The 21,215-nt window shown below is 42.9% G+C and overlaps 1 protein-coding gene across 1 annotated transcript; it reads left to right on the top strand.

The window, feature by feature from the left end:
* Nucleotides 1-1,250: 1,250 nt before the first annotated feature.
* Nucleotides 1,251-14,146, top strand: LOC118786268 (matrix-remodeling-associated protein 5-like). Its single transcript, XM_036541394.1, has 7 exons — nucleotides 1,251-1,325; nucleotides 2,694-2,906; nucleotides 3,284-3,413; nucleotides 3,843-4,233; nucleotides 4,816-9,078; nucleotides 10,153-11,053; nucleotides 12,138-14,146. The coding sequence occupies exons 2-7, from the start codon at nucleotides 2,728-2,730 to the stop codon at nucleotides 14,044-14,046; spliced, it is 7,773 nt and encodes a 2,590-aa protein (XP_036397287.1). The 5' UTR covers nucleotides 1,251-1,325; nucleotides 2,694-2,727; the 3' UTR covers nucleotides 14,047-14,146.
* The last annotated feature ends 7,069 nt before the right edge of the window (nucleotides 14,147-21,215 follow it).

Genomic DNA, 21,215 nt, shown 5'->3' on the forward strand with positions numbered 1-21,215 from the left:
AATGGTCTACTGAGTACAAGTAGTGCCCACCATCGCAAACCTTAATGGCTCTTACTTGTTTGTGAGCATTTCCTCTTCTGTTTTTTTTTTTTTTTCCCACTCCTAATTCATCTTAAGAGGGTTGGGAGTGAACTACAGTGGCTGACATTATTCTTAGCCAGATGTATTAATAGTCAAGAATGGTCTCGGGTGACAAGAGAGTAGGCTGGGCTTTCATGTGGCAGCAAGTTTCAAAAGTGAGAGGACTGGGCTGTTGGCAAAGGGGATGCGAGGAATGGACACAAGCCAACATAGCCAGCTCCCACAAATGAGAACATTCAACCATGATTTCTTTTGAGATGCTGAGGAAAATGGTGTTAATACATACTTCTGTTGACTGTACTACAATAAGACAATGACATGATAATTGACATCCGGTCACATGTATTTGCTCCAACAGAAGTGTGAACGAGGACAAGTAATAGACTGGCCACTCTGTTTTTATAAGACAATGAGGTTGTATTCTACAGATCCCTTGAGGAAGTCAGTGTGAGGGCACCTGGCATGTAAATGTCACACAAGCAAGCTGTATCGGAAAGCACATTTTGCCTTTACATTTAAATATGTTTATAATATTGGCTAGATAGTTCCATGTAAGAAGAAAATTAATTAAAGCCGTTTTAATAGCAATAAAACCAGTTATACATGTATATACTGTTAGCGCTGTTTTTTTTCCTCACGGATAAAGCTTGTGATGATAAGTAGTTCCGTCTTGTTTGAAAAATTTCATACGCAGACTCCTGCACCCCTAAGTTCATTTGGCCCCACCTCTCCCAGAGCGCTTCTACTGTGTGAACGTCATGAGCCTTTTGAGAGTCCGGCTCTCAGTGGCACAGACAAGACGTTTAGAAAAGCGCTCCGAGCTGGAAATCGCATCCCTTCCCAAGTTTTGCACTTCAGCCCAGCAAGATTTGAGCTCCAAACTTTCAAGAACTACAGGGACCCTTGCAAATCAATTTTAACTCTAAAGGAAGACTAAAATAGTTTCATCTGGATTTTTCCCTCAACTTGTGCATTTTCATTCAATTATTCTTGGGACCTGTGAAACACCACTGGAAGAATAATCTCTTTTATCATCCGTGAGGCATTTAGTTAATTTGGCCAATGAAAATTTGTCTGACTTTAATTTCATTATATAATAGGAAGTCATTGAGTGAATGTTGGATCCTTTAACTGATTTCCTGTTAAACTTGTCCTTGGATTAATATGACCTCTTAAGGATTATAAAAACCAAAACGATGATGAATTTTGATGTTGTCTGTCTTCGCCATCTACACATTTAAATGGTATGGTTGTTGATATATTTTGTTAGTCGTTTTGTGTTGAACATTGCTTTTGGTATGTTGTATAATTACAGTTTTCAAGCTATAAACCTTTTATCACTGATCCAGTAACTCGAAAATCTATGTATGAATGAAATTCACATGAATATAATTCAAATTAATATAACATACTTGTTCTCAGAATATTTCATAAGTCATGAAAATGGTTTAGTCGATCATTGTATGTGCATTGTAAAATGATTTATTTCCCCTGGTCACGTTTCTGTTTTATTGATTTTCCCATTTCATAATAACGTTGTCAATATCGGTTTCCCAAGTAGTGGTGATGGTAACGCTGTCGTAATATGCTTGTGAGTTTTCTTACTAATGGTGTTTTCACGCAAATATTCCACAGCAGGATTGTGTGCTGTTTTATGGCTGCAGTCTACGAAAAGATCGCAGTTGCCAAACTGTTGCCAGTGGGAAAGTTTCAAATTTCTGCGTAGTTACTTAATTTCAGTATTCTGTTAAAGGCATCAGAATGTGTAGATCTCGTTCGTTTTGGCTTGAAATGTCTGTCTCTTAAAGATTTATCAAAGGGGTCACCAGAGGGTCACTGCAATTTGGTTAAATTGGTTAAAATGTAATGGCATTGAAACGGCACAGTCCATGGATAATATATGGTTACACATTGTATTAAAGCCAGGCTAAATGGTAAAATGCGCGGTTATTTCATAGAGTAGTTCGTGTTGCTTTCAGGACATGGCGCTTAATGTAGAACTTTAGAAAGTTACAAACTGACTTTTTGTTCATTGGGACCAAATGACGTTATTGTGCGGTTGCTTTGGGGACTGTATACACTTGTATGCAGGGAAATAGTCTTTTTTTTTTCATATCATAAGAAAACTGTGCCTCTTCGGCAGTTTTTTTTTCCAATTATTAATTAAAGATAATCCACTACTGTGATAAATACCTGTGAGCATTTTTTTTGAAGACAAGGAATTTTTGTGGATTAGGTACCTAGTATTTGAGAAACCTGCTTTAATCTCATGAAATATACCACTATATCTGGGGGGGGGGGGGGGGGGTGAACAGCAGTACTGTAACAGGTGTTTGTGTTGGCTCCTACAGCAGTAATTAAAGTGTGTGTGTTCACCTGCTGTGCCACAGTTAAATGCATTGTGTTTGCATACCATCACATTTTGTTTAAAGGCAGTCAGGCTTATCTTTGAGTGTTCTGCATGTGAGCAGTACTGAGGGACTGAGACAGGGCATGATGGCACTGACTCTGTGTGGTGCCTTTGTGCTCTGCAACAGTGTCTTGAGTTTTTCTGTTCCTCGGTGTGGTGTGCAGTGCTGTGTTCAACATGTTTGTGTGTATGTGTCAAACAGCAGTGAGACGAACCTCATCGCAGCATAGCTGAAGATGGGCCATCTGGGCTTCCAGGCTTTGGCACTGATGGTGCTGGTGACGTTGCCACATGCCGGGCTCTCCTGCCCACACCCTTGTGCCTGCTACCTGCCCACAGAGGTCCACTGCACCTTCCGCTCCCTTCTTACGGTGCCTGCCGGAATCCCCAAGCACGTGGAGCGCATGAATCTAGGGTAAGCGTCTCTGTCCTCAGAAGGTACAGCTGCGGGGATTTAGGTGAAGCAGCAGGCTGCGTGTTTAGAGTGCTTGAATGGACAGCGCCTGTTGACATCTGCTGAATGGATACAGAAATGTCTTGTCGGGGTTTACATGTGGAATTTCCACTAGCAGATGGCAAACTTTGAAAGACATCATTCCACTGTTAATCTTTCAACATGTGTTGCCGATTGTCCTACAGCATGTTCCTTTCAGTTATCAGTTTTTAGTCCCCTTTCTTTATAAAATGCCAATTTAAGCAGCAGAGCATACATTTACATTTAGTAAGCCCTGTCTCCTGTTAAATTAAAGTAGTATGGGGTGATATATGTGTTTTTTGTTGTTGTTGTTGCAGGTTTAACACCATAAATAGAATCACTGAGAGCTCCCTTGCTGGATTAAGAAAACTGGAACTACTTATGATGCATGGAAATGACCTACATAATATCCCCAATGGAGTTTTTAGAGACCTGATGTCACTGCAGGTACTGTGGTAGAATGTTTTTAAACTGAACTTCTGCAAAAAGTTGAAATCCAGTGCAAATGCCTGAGAATCAATGAAATGTTGGGTCATTTATTATCAATATTTGTAAAACATCACTTTAAGTCTTCATAACAGGCCCTGGGAAAGTTGTTGACAGGATTTTGTACTGATTTTGTACTTTGTAAATTAATTACCAAGTTCTCTGAGAAATGATGATGCTGATGATGGTGACAATAAAGATGAAAAAAATGTGTAAGACACAGTTGCACATATTCATCTATGTCCAGAAGTGTCAGCATAACAATGAGAGATTGTGTTGCTTAATGTTCAAGGCACAAATTATTTCTTTTAATTTAATCTTGTCTAAGCAGGAAATCCCACAAAGCAATCTCCTCCAGATTTGTTCTTCATTCATTTTTTTTTTCTCCAGGTGCTGAAGATGAGCTACAACAAACTGAGGGTGATCACAGGTCTCACCCTCCAAGGGCTAACAGGCTTGATCCGACTGCACCTGGACCACAACCGCATCGAGTTCATCCACCCGGATGCCTTCCAGGGCCTGACCACCCTGCGTCTGGTCCACCTAGAGGGCAACCACCTCCAGCAGCTCCATCCTGCCACCTTCAGCACTTTCTCCCTCCTGCAGCACTTCCGTATCTCCACACTCAAGCACCTATATCTGTCCGACAACAGCCTCACCACGCTACCCAAGCAGATGCTGAAAGGCATGCCCCAGCTGGAGAATCTCTTCCTGCATGGGAATCCCTGGACCTGTGACTGCAAGATGAAGTGGTTCTTGGACTGGAGTGCACATTCCCCAGGTAATGAAGTTGTTTCTGTGTTGCTCACCACAGAGAGTAGGGGGATTCCCATTTCCTGGCTACATTCCAAATCAGGCTCCTTCAGTCTGCAATCTGATAGTACCCTTGTTTGATAGGATAATAATTCATTCCCATTCTACCTCAGCTGATGTGTTTTCAGAGTTCTTGTGAAAAATAGCTGACATGCATTAGGCAAGTAGTTTCTCAACATTAGTGGTGGCGATTGAGGTGAGACACCCACCAATTTTACTGTGAAGGACTGAGATCCTTGAAAGGCACTATATATTTGGAATACTTTTAATAGTGTTGTTCATTTTATTATGAGATATTTGTATCCTGGGCCACTTACAAAACTTTCTGTCAGTGTGTCCAGAAGTACAGTCACTGCACTATTTTTTTGCTCTTCTTTTTAAAGAGTATTTGGTTTTTGCTGTCAGTGGGGGAAGAGGTGAAAAAATTTGTTATGATTAAGTAATTTAAGCACACAGATGTTTCGATTATAACTAAATAAAAGGTAGCCACTTGATAAAGTATACCTGTGATATGAGTAATTATTTTAAAGCAATCTTCCTGTCTTCCCAGGTGTGCTGAAATGTAAGAAGGACAAAGCGTATGCAAAAGGTCAGCTTTGTCCAATGTGTTCTTCGCCAAAGCCTCTCAGGAAGAAGGATATCTTAGATCTGGAGGATCTCACCTGCAGGGGTCCGGTCATCAGTTCCCTCCAGAAGGAGGCCACGTCTGAGGACAATGAGAGTGAACTCCTGCCCTTAGAGGACTTCAGGGATTCTTTTGGGAACATGACACTAAACCTGACGGATGAGCATGGGAACAAAGTGGATCTGGACTGCATAATCAGTGAGCCCAGGGAGTCCACCAAAATCAGCTGGGACTACATCAACTCCCAGCAGATTGCTGCCAACATGAGCCTCTTCCTGGATCTGGAGTGTCCAATAGATCGGGTTAACTATGAGAAACTATGGAAACTCATTGCATACTACAGTGAGGTTCCTGTACACTTGCAGAGAGAGATCATGCTGAGCAAAGAGCCCAAGTTAAGCTACAGGTACAGGCAAGACATAGAAAAGGATGCATATTATTACACTGGGGTGAGGGCTAATGTGTGGTCCCAGCCACCCTGGCTCATGCAGTCATTTCTCAACCTGCAACTGAACCGACCCCAGTCAACTGGGAAGAGCGTGAAATTAATCCTCAGTACTCACACCACACAGATTGTGGAGACTGAGATGATGAGAAGGCAGAGGAGGAAGTGGGTCATGATAGAGTCCAATAACAAGACCAGAACTGTGCAGAGCACTGTGGTGGGTGGCATGAGTGAAATGGATTGCAACATCCTGAGCTCTGGAGAGCACTCCATTCAGTGGATGCTGCCAGACGGCTCCAGGGTGGTGGCACCTTATAACAGCGCAGACAATCGCGTTTCTGTATCCAGCACAGGGAGGCTGGTTATCAAAGCGGTGGACCACTCAGATGCCGGTGTGTACTACTGCATAGCACAGGTGAGGGATGACCTTGACGTTCTTCCTTTCCGCCTCTCAGTGCAGGAGTCTTCAGGCCCGCCCCCTGGAGGCGAAGGCGGTGCACCTGTGGACAGTTCTGTAGGTGAACCCGTCTCTCTGCCGTGTGTGGCCTCTGGTACACCAGATGCAGAGGTGAACTGGATTCTGCCAGACGGCAACATTGTGAGCTTCAAAGCAAACTCATCCCGAGCTTTTGTGTATTCAAATGGAACATTGTTCATACCACAGAGTCAACTGAACGATAATGGATATTACAAATGTGTAGCTGTGAACCAGCATGGCATAGATTCCCTGGCCACAAAGGTGACCCTCACAAGGCGGCAAGGGGCACGGCCTCTGAGAAAGTTTCCTATGAGGCCTCAGCCAGCTGAAGGCGTTTCAACAAAAAAAGCCTTAGTGGAGGATAATGAGGAGTCATCTGGTGATGATGATATTCAGGAGAAGGTGCCCTCTAGACGAATGGATCTGATAAGCCGAAGGCGTGGCCAGAAGCCTAACACACGTGGACATCCATTTAGAAATTCCTGGAGACGAGTCCAAGGACAGAGAAAGCCAATCCGGAAAGGTTCCCGTGTCGGAGATGGAAGGAACACAGTGGAGAATAGAAGAAGAGTTAGCATGTCTAATAAGAAAATAGATCCCCAGCGATGGGCTGACATTTTGGCCAAGATTCGTGATAAAAGTGATCCAAAAACCACAACCTCCATTTCAGTCCAAACCAGCACAGTGCCACAGTCCAAGCCCATTTCAACGACTGGTGAAAGGGAGCTTGAATCTCAGGAGAACACAGAAGGATCTTCTGTTGATGATACAAGCTTGCAGGAGAGATTGTTTGTAATCACCACTCCACAAATTCCAGTGCAGCATGCTCAGGACCGCCTGGTCACTGAGCCCTCATATTCAGAGGACAAGACTAACAGCATTCACCAAATATCTGCACCCAAAACTAACATTGACTCAGACACTGTGACAACCAGCACTCATATTTCACAACCCACATCTGGTCCACAGGAGTCCAATTATATTGTCACAGACTTAAAGACTGAAGGGGAACAGAGTGAAAACATCTTAAGGACCAGTACAGCCTACAATGTGGCTTTATGGGAAAGTCAAAGTGATACAATGGAAAGCAACCCAGCTTCTACAGTTCCTAATTTCCCTCTCCATTCTGAAAGCAATCAAGAGTCTGAAGGGCCAAGGAATAATAGACCTAGTAATGGAAAAACCACAGAACGTCACAATGAGGCCTATGAAGGGAGAACTGAACAAATAAGTCAGTCATTATCTGTAGATAATTTTGACCCGGACCCAAATGCAGAAAACAATGCAGAAGGTAATGATTTTTCTAGGATAACATCAGCACTACCACTACCAACAACAACAACAACATCAACAATGGTTATTCTTGAAACTACACTGAAGAATGTAGCAGAAGATAAACAGAAAAGTCAGCAACTTGGACTGCTTACTACCGCTGCTCCAACCACCAAACCCACTGCAGCTGGCAGCACTGGAGAGGAACCTCACTCCAGCTCTGTCCCCTCACGTTCCAGAAACCCATGGAATTCAAGGAGGAGGTTTGGTGGCAGGAGACGACCCAACAGAATAAGAATGAGGCCAAACAACGCCCACCCATCCCCACGCTTCTCCACTGCTAGGCCACGCCAGCCCTCAGCATCCACACATGGGAGAGCCCCCACCCCAACAGTCATTGCAACCACAGTTCCATCTCCTGAAATAGAAACATCAGTGAATGCCAAGAGCACAGTCACTAAACCTACTGTCACTCAGTCTACCACTGAATGCCAGACTTCATCGGGCAAAACAACAAAACAGCAGGACACTGTTGTGTCAAGCATCCCACCACCGTATATTTTCACAAGTACCTTGTCAGTAACACAGTCTCCACAAACTTCTGTGGGTCTGGTCACAGGACATGAGCAGACAAGTGAACACAAAGTAGCTACTGAGGCACTTCCATCTTCATTGCCAGGCCATGAAACTGTTACTTTGGCAGCAGGTCAGGAAGAATTTACAAGCAAAAGTCATCTGGAAGTTAAACCTTTTGAAGAGACTCACAGTGAAAACACTGCTGTAGACGTCAGCTCCATGCCAGGGCCTGGCAGGACCACGCATAACTCCCACATCCAACCGGGAGTGCAACCGGAAAAAGATCTCATCAAAATATACAATAAGCCTAAAATCCCAGATTCTGAGGTGACGCCAGATAATAAAGAATTAGCACTGTGGCCCGTGTCCTCTTCTAACCCGAGAAGGCCTACAAACATCCAACATGAAGTCACCAAAGTACACGATTCACAAACAAAACCAGGTGTATATGAAGAAACTTTGGACAGGCAAGAAAAAATACCTTCTATACAGATACCAACAAAGAAACCAATAACACCAGTCAATTATAATCAAGGATCTGGTCCTATCAAAACAACACCCACTCCCGTAAAACCTAAACCTTCCGTTACCAGAGAATATGAAGTAACCATGAACAGTACCCCACCCAGAAAACCAGTGTCAGTAGCAAGTGAAGAAAAGGACTTATCACCCATGAAGAATAATATCCTTATAGTAACAACAAATAAAACTATGACAACCACATCAACTGCAACAACAACAGGAGTGCTCACCAGAACAAGATCAACAGTAACTCCCAGACTGAATCAGAATGCACAGCTGCCTGACTCACACTCCAACAGACAGCAACCTGGACTGTCTCACAATACAAGGAACATTGGAGGAAATTACATACCAGACAGGCATAGTGGAAGAGTATCTAGCACCAACCAGAGGTACCCGTATTACCCAAATAACAGAAACACCCTTGTCATTAGCAGGCCTGATCCCTTCAGAACACCTGACAGGACAAGACCACCTGCCACAAACCCCACAAACATAGCAATAGGCCCCAAGCCAGGTTCAGTCAACAATGTCCAGCCAACCACCCCAAGATCAGTAAATTCAAGAGCTCCCACAAGTCCACCAGCTGTTCAAAAGATGACATCTAGTCCCTCAAAAACAACACCACCTTCAAAGTCCACTGTTCAGCCTCAAGTGATTCAGGGCACTAGACCCAGACTACCAAACACTCCATCTTTCCCAAATACTGCAATCCTGTTGAATGTGACGAGAGACTCTTCCAGAAGCCCTGTGGTGCCAGTTCAAAGAGGGAGACCCAGGATCACCACCACCAACCTTCACACTGTGTCAGTGCATGCAGAGATGGACGCTGCGCTGCCCTGTGACACTGTGGGGGAGCCCAAACCCTTCCTCACCTGGACTAAAGTTTCCACTGGTATGTATGGTAACCATGACTTTAGTTCTGTTGATTTGAAATATTCCTTCAAGGCAATGGCATTGTACATTTAATTTAGAGGGTATGTGGTCCATATTCTTTTACATAGCGTGCAGAATTAGCTGATGTGGAGCTCTTTTGTTTCTTTGTATTATTTTCACTAATTTTGTTAACAAGCACTAATAATAATAATAATAATAACAATTGAGGGTGGTTTACATTTTTAAAACAGAATGTTATTAAGATGATGATTATGATGATTATGATTGTTATTATTATTATTATTAGTAGTAGTAGTAGTAGTAGTAGTATGACCCTCATCGATGTGAAGCCATGGCCATCAATTGTGTTGAGAGGCTAAGCCTACCACACCCACTGACCTAAATTTGTCTGAAGATGTCGGTCAGCTGCTACAACTGCTTGGCATGGGTGGAGGACTAGCATAATACAGATCTGCAACTGTTCACCCGCTGAAACTTGAACTTCTCTGTTTCTAAGCTGGACACGAGGCTCAAACGGAAGCCACCAATATGATAAACACATGTCAGAGAGTGCATGTGTGTGCCTGCTGTGCGCAGTCAGTTGATATGGGATTCAGCTCAACCAGAATTGACAGTTTCAGATGGAATAAAAATAACTAAGGATTTCAGATTTATTGAAAGAGTTTATGGGTCACCCATGTAACTGCTCTCTTTACGCTAGGAGGATGAAAAGATTCAATCATAATATACATAATGTAAACCAGAACTTTCAATTCTTGCACCTGGTTCTTATTTACCCCACTTAATGTTCTGCAACCTGTGCCAAAGGTTATTATTATTATTATTATTAGTAGTAGTAGTAGTAGTAGTAGTAGTAGTAATACTATTGAGCAAACTAATCCCACAGTTTTTAAATAATATTGAATGAAAATAGAATCAGCTAAACAAAATTTATAATTTTCATGCCATTATGCTTTTATAACAAATTCTATATAAATATATCACAAAAAATCGTTTGCATGGTACATTGAATTTAGAACCCCATTGACATTATTTATTAAGTGTCTTCCCATTATTATGTCTTTTTTTGTAGGAGCCATCATGGCACAGAACACTAGAGTCCAGAGATTTGAGGTTCAGGCCAACGGGACATTTGTCATCCGAAATGCCCAGCTTCAGGACCGTGGGCAGTATCTGTGCACAGCCCAGAACCAGTACGGGGTAGATAAGATGATGGTCACACTGGTGGTGCTGGCTCAGCAGCCCAGGATGATGCAGCCGCACCATCAGGACGTGACAGTGTACCTAAGCGACAGCACCAACCTGGAGTGCCAGGCACAGGGGCTCCCCACACCGCATATCACCTGGGTGCTGCCCGACAGGGGCGTGCTGCGGTCCGCCAGTAGCACCGAGCAGCGGGTCATGCTCTTGGCCAACGGGACCCTCCGGATCAAGCACGTCAGCTACCCAGACCGAGGGATTTACAAATGCATAGCGAGCAACGCCGCCGGGGCTGACACGCTGTCCGTGCGTCTCCACGTGGCAGCCCTGCCCCCTATGATCCAACAGCAGCGGCAGGAGAACTTCACACTTCCCGAGGGGCAGACAGTCTACATCCATTGTACCGCCAAGGGCGCCCCCCAGCCCAGCATCCGCTGGATCATCTTTGATGGGACACAGATCCGCCCCTCGCAGTTTGTCAACGGCAACCTCTTTGTGTTCCCCAATGGGACGCTGTACATCCGCAACCTGTCGCCCAAGGACAGCGGCAACTACGAGTGCATGGCCAGCAATGCTGTGGGGGCCACCAAGAGGACCATCAGCCTTCTGGTGCGAAAGAGCGCCTCCACGGCCAAGATCACCTCCACCTCGCCACAGAGGACTGACGTCTCGTACGGGGGACAGCTGCGTCTGGACTGCATTGCCTCTGGAGACCCGGGACCCAGAATCATCTGGAGGATTCCCTCCAAAAAGCTGGTGGATGCCCATTACAGGTATGTGGGATTGCTTCCAGGCAACAGGCACAGTTAATCTACTGTCATCTACTGCATCTTCACCAGTGACTGTGAGCTGCATGGACACTTGATCAACTCCCATGCTATAGGAATGCCCCTCATAGTCACACATTCACTCATTCTGAGGTGAGGGAATGCAATAATGCTGGAAAATTTTACTATTTAAAAAAAAACTGTGCAATTTGTCTGGTTTGAAGGCACTTTTTGGTATTTGAACATGCAGCACTCACAATGTAATTTGTGAAAGTGCATTTGAAAAAAGCACAAAGGGAGTATCACTAATGTAATGGAATATAATCTAAGGATCCTCAGCATTAACACAATATTGCAGTACTGCTGTAGTCTGAAACTAACTTCAAGACCATGGAGTAAGTCAGTGCTATTGAGTGAAATGCTTACCCAGGTGAACTGAATTTGCACACTTTTTGCATCAGTTTGAATGTTTTGATGAATAAAATGTATCATACATCATGAAGTCAACTAAAACCCCATCCTATTCAAAGTAAATGTATAACCTTTCCTTAAATCATTGAAACAAGCAGTTTCCTCAGAAATACATCTTTTGATGTGCTGACTGTATACCACTGAAATTGTAACTCTTGGGATTTACCGCTACCATAGCTGTGGAAATGAATTCCTTCAGGAGACATATGCTATTAATCCAGTGAGGGTGGAAGAGAGCAGGTCTGTACTCAGCAGAGAGAATCTTTGAAGCTACGCCAGGCCCTTTCAGTCATGGGTTGCCAGCTCTGCTCTCCTTGTGACAGATCTGATCAGCCTTTCACCTGGGTGAAGTGAGCCTGAGAGCTGTACTTCTGCATACATGGCACGTGCAACACCGCGTGGCTGTCAGACTGTCAGCTACCCACAGGCCTCGGGCAGATACTGGCAACAAATGAAAAAGCAGGCCTGCGGTCCTTCAGCTATAGAGTTCTGTCTAAAGGTTGCTGCTGACATTTAGCATTGGAAATTAAACTAGAATTTAAAAGGTAGAAGAGGTACCCTTTTTTCTGATGTTATGAAAGTGGAATAATGTTTTGTATTCTTCTGTGTTTATTTTCAGTTTTGATCCCAGGATCAAAGTCTTCAGTAACGGCACACTGTCAATCCGAGCAGTAACAGAAAAGGATGAGGGGGACTACTTGTGCGTAGCCAGAAACAAGATGGGGGATGACTATGTACTCTTGAAGGTCAGTGTCATGATGAAGCCAGCCAAGATTGAATACAAGCAGCTGGCCAATCAAAAGGTGACATATGGAGGAGATCTGAAAGTGGACTGCATTGCGTCTGGCCTTCCTAACCCAGAGATCAGGTGGGGCCTGCCAGATGGCACTATGGTGAACAGCGTCATGCAGTCTGATGACAGCGGGGCACGGACCAGGAGATATGTGGTCTTCGACAATGGGACGCTTTACTTTAACGATGTGGGAATGAAGGAAGAGGGTGACTACACATGCTATGCTGAGAATCAGATCGGCAAGGACGAGATGAAAGTCCACATCAAGGTTGTGGCCGATTCCCCAGTCATCAAAAACAAAACGTATGAGGTCATCAAAGTCCCCTATGGGGATTCCATCTCCCTGAAATGCAGTGCCAAGGGAGAACCAACACCAACCATCTCTTGGCTCTCCCCTACTAACCGCATCATTCCACCTTCATCAGACAAGTACCAAGTACATAATGATGGGACACTTCTCATTCAGAAAGCCCAGAGATTTGATAATGGAAATTACACATGTATGGCCAGGAACACTGCTGGGCAGGATAGGAAGGTCATCAGGGTGGAGGTTCTAGTCTCCCCACCCACCATCAATGGGTTAAGAAGCATGGCAAACACAGTCAGGGAAACAGCTGTTAGGGACCAGCGCAAGCTCCTGGACTGCAAGGCGGAGGGGATGCCCATCCCTCGAGTCATGTGGGTTCTGCCTGAAAATGTTGTCCTTCCTGCACCGTACTACGGGAGCAGAATAACGGTCCACCGCAATGGAACTCTGGACATTCGCTCCCTGAGGAAGACAGATTCAGTTCAGCTCGTCTGCATCGCACGCAACGAAGGGGGTGAAGCCCGCTTGGTGGTCCAACTGGATGTGACAGAGTTTACAGAGAGACCACAGCTCAGAAGCCTCAAAACTGAAACCGTCTCCCTCACTGTTGGCAGTGCAATGTCTGTGAACTGTTCTGTCGAGGGCAAGCCAACTCCAGAGATAACCTGGATCCTTCCCAACGGCTCCCCACTTCTAAGTGGTACTCAATTTTCTAGATTCTTCCACGGGCCAGATGGCACCCTGCACATCAGCAACCCCTCAGCATCTGACGCCGGGCTTTACCGATGTGTGGGCCGGAATGCAGCCGGACACGTCGAGCGGACTGTCACCCTTGAGCTGGGGAAAAAGCCAGACATCAGCAACAAGTACAACTCGTTAGTGAGCATCATCAATGGAGAGAACTTACAGCTCCACTGCCTGTCCAATAGTAACCCTCTGCCCAAGCTATCCTGGACACTGCCCAGCGGCCTCGTTCTGACCAGGCCCCAAAGAATGGGACGCTATGCAGTTCTGCAGAACGGCACCCTTATGGTCCAGCAAGCCTCGGTCTATGACAGGGGCACATATTCCTGCAAGACCGTGAATGAGTATGGGAGCTCGCTTCTGACCGTGCCCGTGATTGTGATAGCGTACCCACCTCGGATCACCAGTGGCCCCGCCCCGGTGACCTACGCCAGGGTGGGTGTGGCTATCCAGCTGAACTGCATGGCCATCGGCATCCCCAAAGCAGAGGTGGTGTGGGAGATGCCTGATAAAACGCAGCTAATGGCCACCCATCAGCCTCGACTCTTTGGCAACAAATACTTACATCCACAAGGCTCTCTAGTCATCCAGAACCCATCCAGCAGAGACACCGGTTTCTATAAGTGCACTGCCAAAAACGTCATAGGAATGGACACCAAAGCCACATATGTACATGTTTTTTGATTAGCAGACACATATAATTTCACCAATGCCCAAGAAACTGCGGAGCTCAGTGCAGCAAATACTGTTTATGCAGATATATTTTGAAAACTGAAGTATTGTTCACAAAATAGATGGAATTGACTAATCCATGTAAATATATAATATTTCAGACAAAAAGGACAGAGATCTCAAAGCCATGTTGCATATTATCTGCAATTAGTATCAAGCATTAAGATATTGAAAGTACAAAAATAAATTATTAGTCTGAAATTAGATTTCAAATATCTATGAATAATGACATTTGATTAATTTGAGAAACAAACATTAAAAAAAAAACTTTATAGAGTTTTGTTTTATTAGTTTATCACTTTTACAGTAGCTTAAGTCATTTTATGTGTTTTTTTAATTGTTGACAATGACAACTCATGTCAAAATGTTTTGGTAAGTAAAGATATATATTTTTGTTTTGCTGTTAATCTAAATTAGATGGTGCTGAGTCGCTGAGTCAAAAAATGTGATGTTGAAGAACTGCAGACTACTTCAGGGATCAAAACAAGAACTGCCGTTACAATGCACATCACAAATGCGATCTATGCTCTGAGTTAAATATTACCTAGTATAAGCCAACACTTGGATTTGCTCTAAGGACCATTTTTATGCAACCTGTATTGTAATTCCTACGCTAATGTATGTTAATGTTCTTTCATTGTTAGAAGAACATTTGTTTCTTTAATAGTGCTGCATACAGTGACCAGTCTGGTTAATTCTATCTACAGTACCCTAACTTATTCCCAAGCACCAATCATCTTGCTTTGTTCATTAAGATTAAAATGGCTCCACACACAGTCCCCATATAATGTCTTACTAAAGCCCCCTTACGCTTAATCCTCTGTTTTACATTCTCAGCAGTCCCAAGCAAGGTGAAACCAATTCAGCAGAACAAGAAAACGTACTTTTGAATTAAGTCACATTTCTGTTGAACTCATTCCCTCCTCACTGTTGAAAAATGCAGTACACATTGACTTGGGCTATTTGTTATTAGTTTGTTATATGCAATAATCAGATGTTTTGTAGAATTGCTTGAGGCTCTGATGGGGGTATCAACACAGGAATCACCTGTGTAGCATTCCTTTATAATCAAAAGGAGTAGTATCTCATTCAGTGTTCAGTACTCCTGCTTTTTAAATTATTTGTCTTTAAAAGACTCTGATGTATAGCTATGTTTATATGGTAAGTCTATATAATGTACATCTGTAAGAAAGAGAGAACATGCTCTGGGAGTTCTGAGCAACTGTTATATTTTGAATAGTTAGATTTTTTTTTAAATAAAGAACAAAATTAATTAAGCCTGGTCTTGTCAATTGTCGTTCTTAAGTGCATCTTTACAAAACATACATAAAATTTTCATAAGCACTTCTCATAAGAGGCAACCAACTCGTATGAAAGAATTGCCCCCTGCTGAGAGAAACGGTCTGCTCCATTTTCATCCTCTTTGATTATGAACTTTTGGATGATGTTCAGAATAAGACTATATTGATGGAGCTTTGAAGATTCATCTAATTTATTATCAAAGTCAGGTTTTAGCATCTGGCTTATGCCAAAACATTGTATCACATTGATCACTGTTCCAACACAATGTATAGAGGCACAAGGCATTGTCATCGAAAGAGGGAAAGATTTCCCAGAAACAATCAGCTCTGATATATCCACGAGGACAGTGTGATGCATGGCCTTGGTCATGTGACCTCCCAGGTTTAGCAAAAGCCCTCACTTGAGGGTGATTAAAAATATGCATCCAAAACCCAGCAGATACATTTTCCACATGCACAATGTCACTCTGGGTTAATTTTTCTTTTTTTAGTTGGATGTAAAACATTACAAATTTTCTGCACATCTCTGCACTGAGAGCAAGGAGGTGGACAAGGTGACGAAACATATTAGATGAGGACCGAGAATCTCTGGGGGAACCAGCCTGTCTGTAGACTGTCTGATTCAGCAGAGTGCTTTCTGGTGCTGGAGCACTTCAACAGACAGCTCTGTCCTTCCTGTTCAGAACTGGAGCCAGGTCTCTAGTCTGGGGTTCCGCTCTCCACTGATGGCTTTACCTGATCTTCGTCGTGCACTGGAACTCTCCTCTAAAATGCGGTCAGATCATTGCAGCGCAAATTAAAGGCAGAGTGTGATTGCAGCAGATTACTTTTTCCATGATGAACGACTTACAGTAATGCGGTAATGGTCATCATTAGGTAATTTCTATGTAATACCGCTGAGTGTGTCATTAAGCGATTCTGGGGAGTTGTATTCCGAGGAGTGCACGAATTGGCCAGATCTCATCCTGGCCAAGTCCCCACCCTGGGCATGTCTCGGTACGACCCATCACCTGCCAAGTATGGCAGGAGGAAATGACCCAAGTCCCATGAACGGAGCCACAGGGCAGAGGTAATGACAGCTTGCTGAGACATGAATAGATGCATTGTGCTCCCTGGCACAGAGTGACAGATTCAGGATTGCGTTTACACAGGGGAGAGGATGAGTCAACCATCATAACAGAACCATCCAATCAGTTTTACCTCTGCGTTTAATGTAAGGCTTTTCACGATCATTACAAAGGCACACTGACTAGGAAATGGCCCATATAACTTTGTCAACTGAAATTACAAGACTAAGACTGAGAGTAAAATCAATGCCAAACATAACTAAGACTCCAACAATAAAGGACAGATTTTTCTGTAAAATTAGTTATCCAGCCTCATCTGACAGAAGCAATTGCACTAGCTATAAAATTGCAGAAGGACAGTTTTGAGCCAGAGGGTAGTGTAGCTTTGGACATGAGCAGGGTAGTTCAGATACACTGGAATGGAAAATCCTCAGGGAGCACAAAGGCAAAGGAAGTGTCATGTGTAACTCCCTCCGACACTGAGACAGAGAGGGTTGGAGAGGCTAATGATGACAAAGCTTTTACTTTCCTACCCCACCATCCCCCAGGGTGGCCTTGGAAGCCAGCTGTTCCAACAGAGGGGAAATGGTCCTGCAGTAATAAATTGAAATAAATAAATGACACTTGAGAGATGTGGCCGACTTTAAGGACTTTCAGGGAAAAAACAAAGACATAAATCACGGACCATGGTTGGAAACAGCTGGGAGAGGCCACCAGATATTGAAAGTGCCCCACGGCAAAACACTGAATGGGAGACCACAGGCTGGCTGGCCCAGACGCCCTGACTCCAGCAACACACAGAGCCGTGACAATGTATGAGTCCTGGTGTCACCCTACAGTGTCACCAGTTAATTCAACTTATATTCAGGTACAGCATACTTCCATTTGTCAATCTTTTTATTACATTGCGGTACATTTTACCTCACCTGTGGTACCTGGGCCGCCTTGGTGGCATTCAAACTGTCATCTCCTGTATATCTCAAATAGTCATACGTCATATTACCACCCATTGATTTTAGTTGGTACTCATGTTGTCAGTAAACGAAACAAAAAGGCACTGATTGCTCCAACACTTTATTGACATTTTGGAAGTATTTATTGCCATTAACAGAAAAATGTAGTAATATGTTTGTATGTTTAGTGTCATCCAAAGGTCATCCAAAATCTAATCATCTGAATGTTTTGAACACATAGACAGACAAGTGTATAGCTAGCTTAAAGGCTCCAGGTATGGCTGAAAACTGGTAATGAAAAATGAATGAATGGTAAGATGAGCTGGCATGCTTTTGAGTGTGCCCAACATTACCTGAGATAAGAACAAGTATCCATATTTAGGCCTGTCTGGATTCAATGGAATGGAAACAGGTCTTTATTATAAAAGCAGATGACCATCTTCTTTGCTATGATTATTGATAATGCCCAGGAGTATGAAATGTTTGTGATTTTATTATTCTTGTCAGATGGAGGATGATGACTGTCTCACTTTTTTGTCATTGTCATTATTACCAATGGTGCATAGCCCTCCTTATTTTCTTTTTTTTTTTTTTTTTGGATGATAATTTCACTTTCTGTCAATCCAATCGTGACATTGTCAACATTCAAACTACATTCTTGTCACATTCTGATTACCAGAATATCACTCTGCCACCACAGTAGCAGTCTCATTCTAATGGCACAGTCAACAAATCTATGGACAAAATTTCATGACCCTGCCCTCAAACTGGAGAAAAAGTATTAAAAAGTATTGAAAAATATTCATAAAAGCATTGAATATTTCCTGTGCCAGTTTATTGATAGTTTTGTTTTTTGTTTTTGTAGGCAGTGGAGTCATGTCAACAAGTTGCTCTATACCTCATCATCAGCATCAGCAACTAATTAAATAGCCCTTATCTGGATTCCTTTGTGCAACCAGTGCATGCCATTTATTCATGCATGAGGACAGAGAGTATAAATAATTTAAGATGAATCTATCATACTCCCTTCCTACATTTGTCATACTTTTATTTGTCTAAGGCATCCATCCAAAAAACAATATTGTGGTTTTTTGCTTTGTTTTTTGTTTTCTGTTATAATCTTTTTTTAACAATATTGGTTAGCTGTATTTTTCCTCATGCCTCCCTTGGCCATTTGACTATGGTACCTTATGACGAATAATATCTGCCATTAGCCAAATAGTGTAATTGCTCTTTGCATTACAAATCACATCAGCAGGCAGGGAAAAGCATCTGCTTTGCTTTAATAAGACTGGGTTGGACAAAGACAGATAGCACATTTTCAGAGAAGTAACATCTCCCTACCTATTGCATGGAACACGTCTTGGAAACCTAACATGACTCAGATACAGCAGGATTGTTTTGTGTACCTCTAGTTATTATCACGGTGTCTGGAAAATTGAGCCCTTTAGCAGTTCAGAGAGAATGTTTTATTTAAAAATCTGCCTAGTATAATGAATGGGTCAGTGAGGGATGGTTCTGCTTATTCTCATGTCTGATGTTGGGAGGGGGGGAGGTGTTCCTGGGCCTTCTCTGGTTCTCCTGATTTCTCTTTGTACTGAAAGGCATCATCTTTGACCAATTGAACCCAGACCCGAAAAGCTGGACTTTCTTAGGACAGCAGGATTACATTATGTGGCATTATGAAAAGCACTGACAGCAAACAACTGTCATGCAGTCGGAAGCTGTCAAAAAAGGATGAGAATGACATACATGAGGGGAAATTTGCCAGTAGAGCATCAGTGTCAGTCAGAGTCCCTCATCTGAAATACAATTACACGGGTCAGCAGCATATGTTGAGCGTACAAAATACATTCATCAATTTTGGGCAGACATGTTCCTAACAATGACAAGATGAACACACACATTATTGTCTACTTTATACTACGTCTCCATTAGCAGCAACGTTTGTCTTCCCCTGTAAAGTACTACAATAACAGCATGACATTCGCTGACTGTGCTGAGGGTGTGCTAATTAGGGATTTCTGTTAAGATTCCACTAGAAGAAATGCCTCTCCAATGACTTGTTATCTGGTACGGTAAAAGGCATTGGTGTATAATTAATGAGAATGCAAATGGGTCATTTATTTTACATGAAAAAGTGTACGTAAGTACCCACTTATCCAGTCATGATGTTAACTCTGGAGGGTTCTGGGGAATTAACAGTGAGAAAAAGCAGAGTTTAAGAAGACCATTTATCTACATTTAGATGAGGGTGAGGAACTGGGACTAAAGAGTGAGGTTAAATACGTATGTCAGATTATTAATTATGTTAATAACACAAAACTACTTTAAACCATTCATCTTCAGAAGCATTAATCTTGGGTATTTGGTCAGAAACAGAAGGTCACTTGTAAAGAGCACTTCCAAGATAATTTGTACATTTGTTAATCATTAGATTTGCCAATGAAACACCAAGTCCGCTGCTACAGGACAGGAAGTAGGTCAAGCTGGAGGTGGAGATGAAGTTAATACATTACTTGTCCTCAGAAAAAAATCTGTAAAAAATTCAGTTCTGGGAATTATTACATTGTCATACATTCTTCTGTTCCAAATAGCAGAAACATCTGGATTGAAGGCAAAATCCCACATTATCTTTCCGGAGTCATTGTGAAGTATGAGTGTCTGACGCCCTTACCATAATCTGGTCATTGCTGGAGCAAGGCCATGGTGACAGTATTGGAAAACTCAGCTTTCTACACTTAGCAGTTCTCTCTGAGGCTGGAATCAGACATTGTATTGACCCCTTTTAAAATGTAAGATGAGACAGACAATTCAGCTGTTATAGGGTTCTGAGTAAAGCACTGTTTGTCCAAATGTGGGTCTCTGAAAATGTCTGTAGACACCAGCACTGACTGTCTTGAGGCTGAAAGGCCCATCCTCCCCCTGAAAAAACAAAGCTCCAGGGCTCACATTAATCACTCACAGGTCCAAACCTGCTTGTAGAAGCCAGTACTGCTCTTTCACGTCTCCGCTTTTATCATAGTCATCTAGGGTTCTTCAGGACTTAACCCACTGTTGCTATGCTTACATACACACACTGCTGTGGTTACACCACTGCATTCACAGAGGGTACATTGTATGCTCATTGTGTCATTCTGGATACAGTATGCTTTCTACCTTGTCTGCCTTCAGTGGAAGTTTACTGGTTAATTAACTAGTGGTCATGGATTTTACATGGATCATGTGAAATGGTATCATCCTGAAATCGTGGTAGAATATGAGTGTTCAGGTTTGACCAGAGCATCTGCTTTTGTTTTAAAGGCTATTTTAACAACAATGACAATGACCATAGTGACAAATGCGTAGCTAAAATAAAAAACAGAATAACATTAATTCCAGATTACACATGCTTGCAGGAATGTCTCAATGAGCCCTGTCTGACACATTTGAATCATTGTGTTTGGGAGAGTCTCATGGCCTCACTAACCAGAAGGAAAGGAAACTGATGAAAAATTGATGTGCAATCATCCAATACCTCTCTGTGAATTGCACATGGACACTTCAAGTGTTCAGAACTACTTCTGCTGCTCAAGAAAAAAGTGGGTTGTATCAATTTAAAAGTTCATTCATGAGCTGCAAAACTTCATGCAATACGAATATGAAAAAATACAGTAGTGACATTTCCAAATGTCTCATCTAAATTGTGAACATTGCGACATACTGAGGTCAACAGTAAAGTGAAGGCATATGCCGAGAAGGTTAGTGCCTGTAAGTTGACAGGATATTTTATTTGACCTGTTAAAATCAAAGATTTGCAA

Source organism: Megalops cyprinoides, chromosome 11 (assembly GCF_013368585.1).
Source record: "Megalops cyprinoides isolate fMegCyp1 chromosome 11, fMegCyp1.pri, whole genome shotgun sequence".
In the NCBI taxonomy this organism is placed as follows: domain Eukaryota; kingdom Metazoa; phylum Chordata; class Actinopteri; order Elopiformes; family Megalopidae; genus Megalops; species Megalops cyprinoides.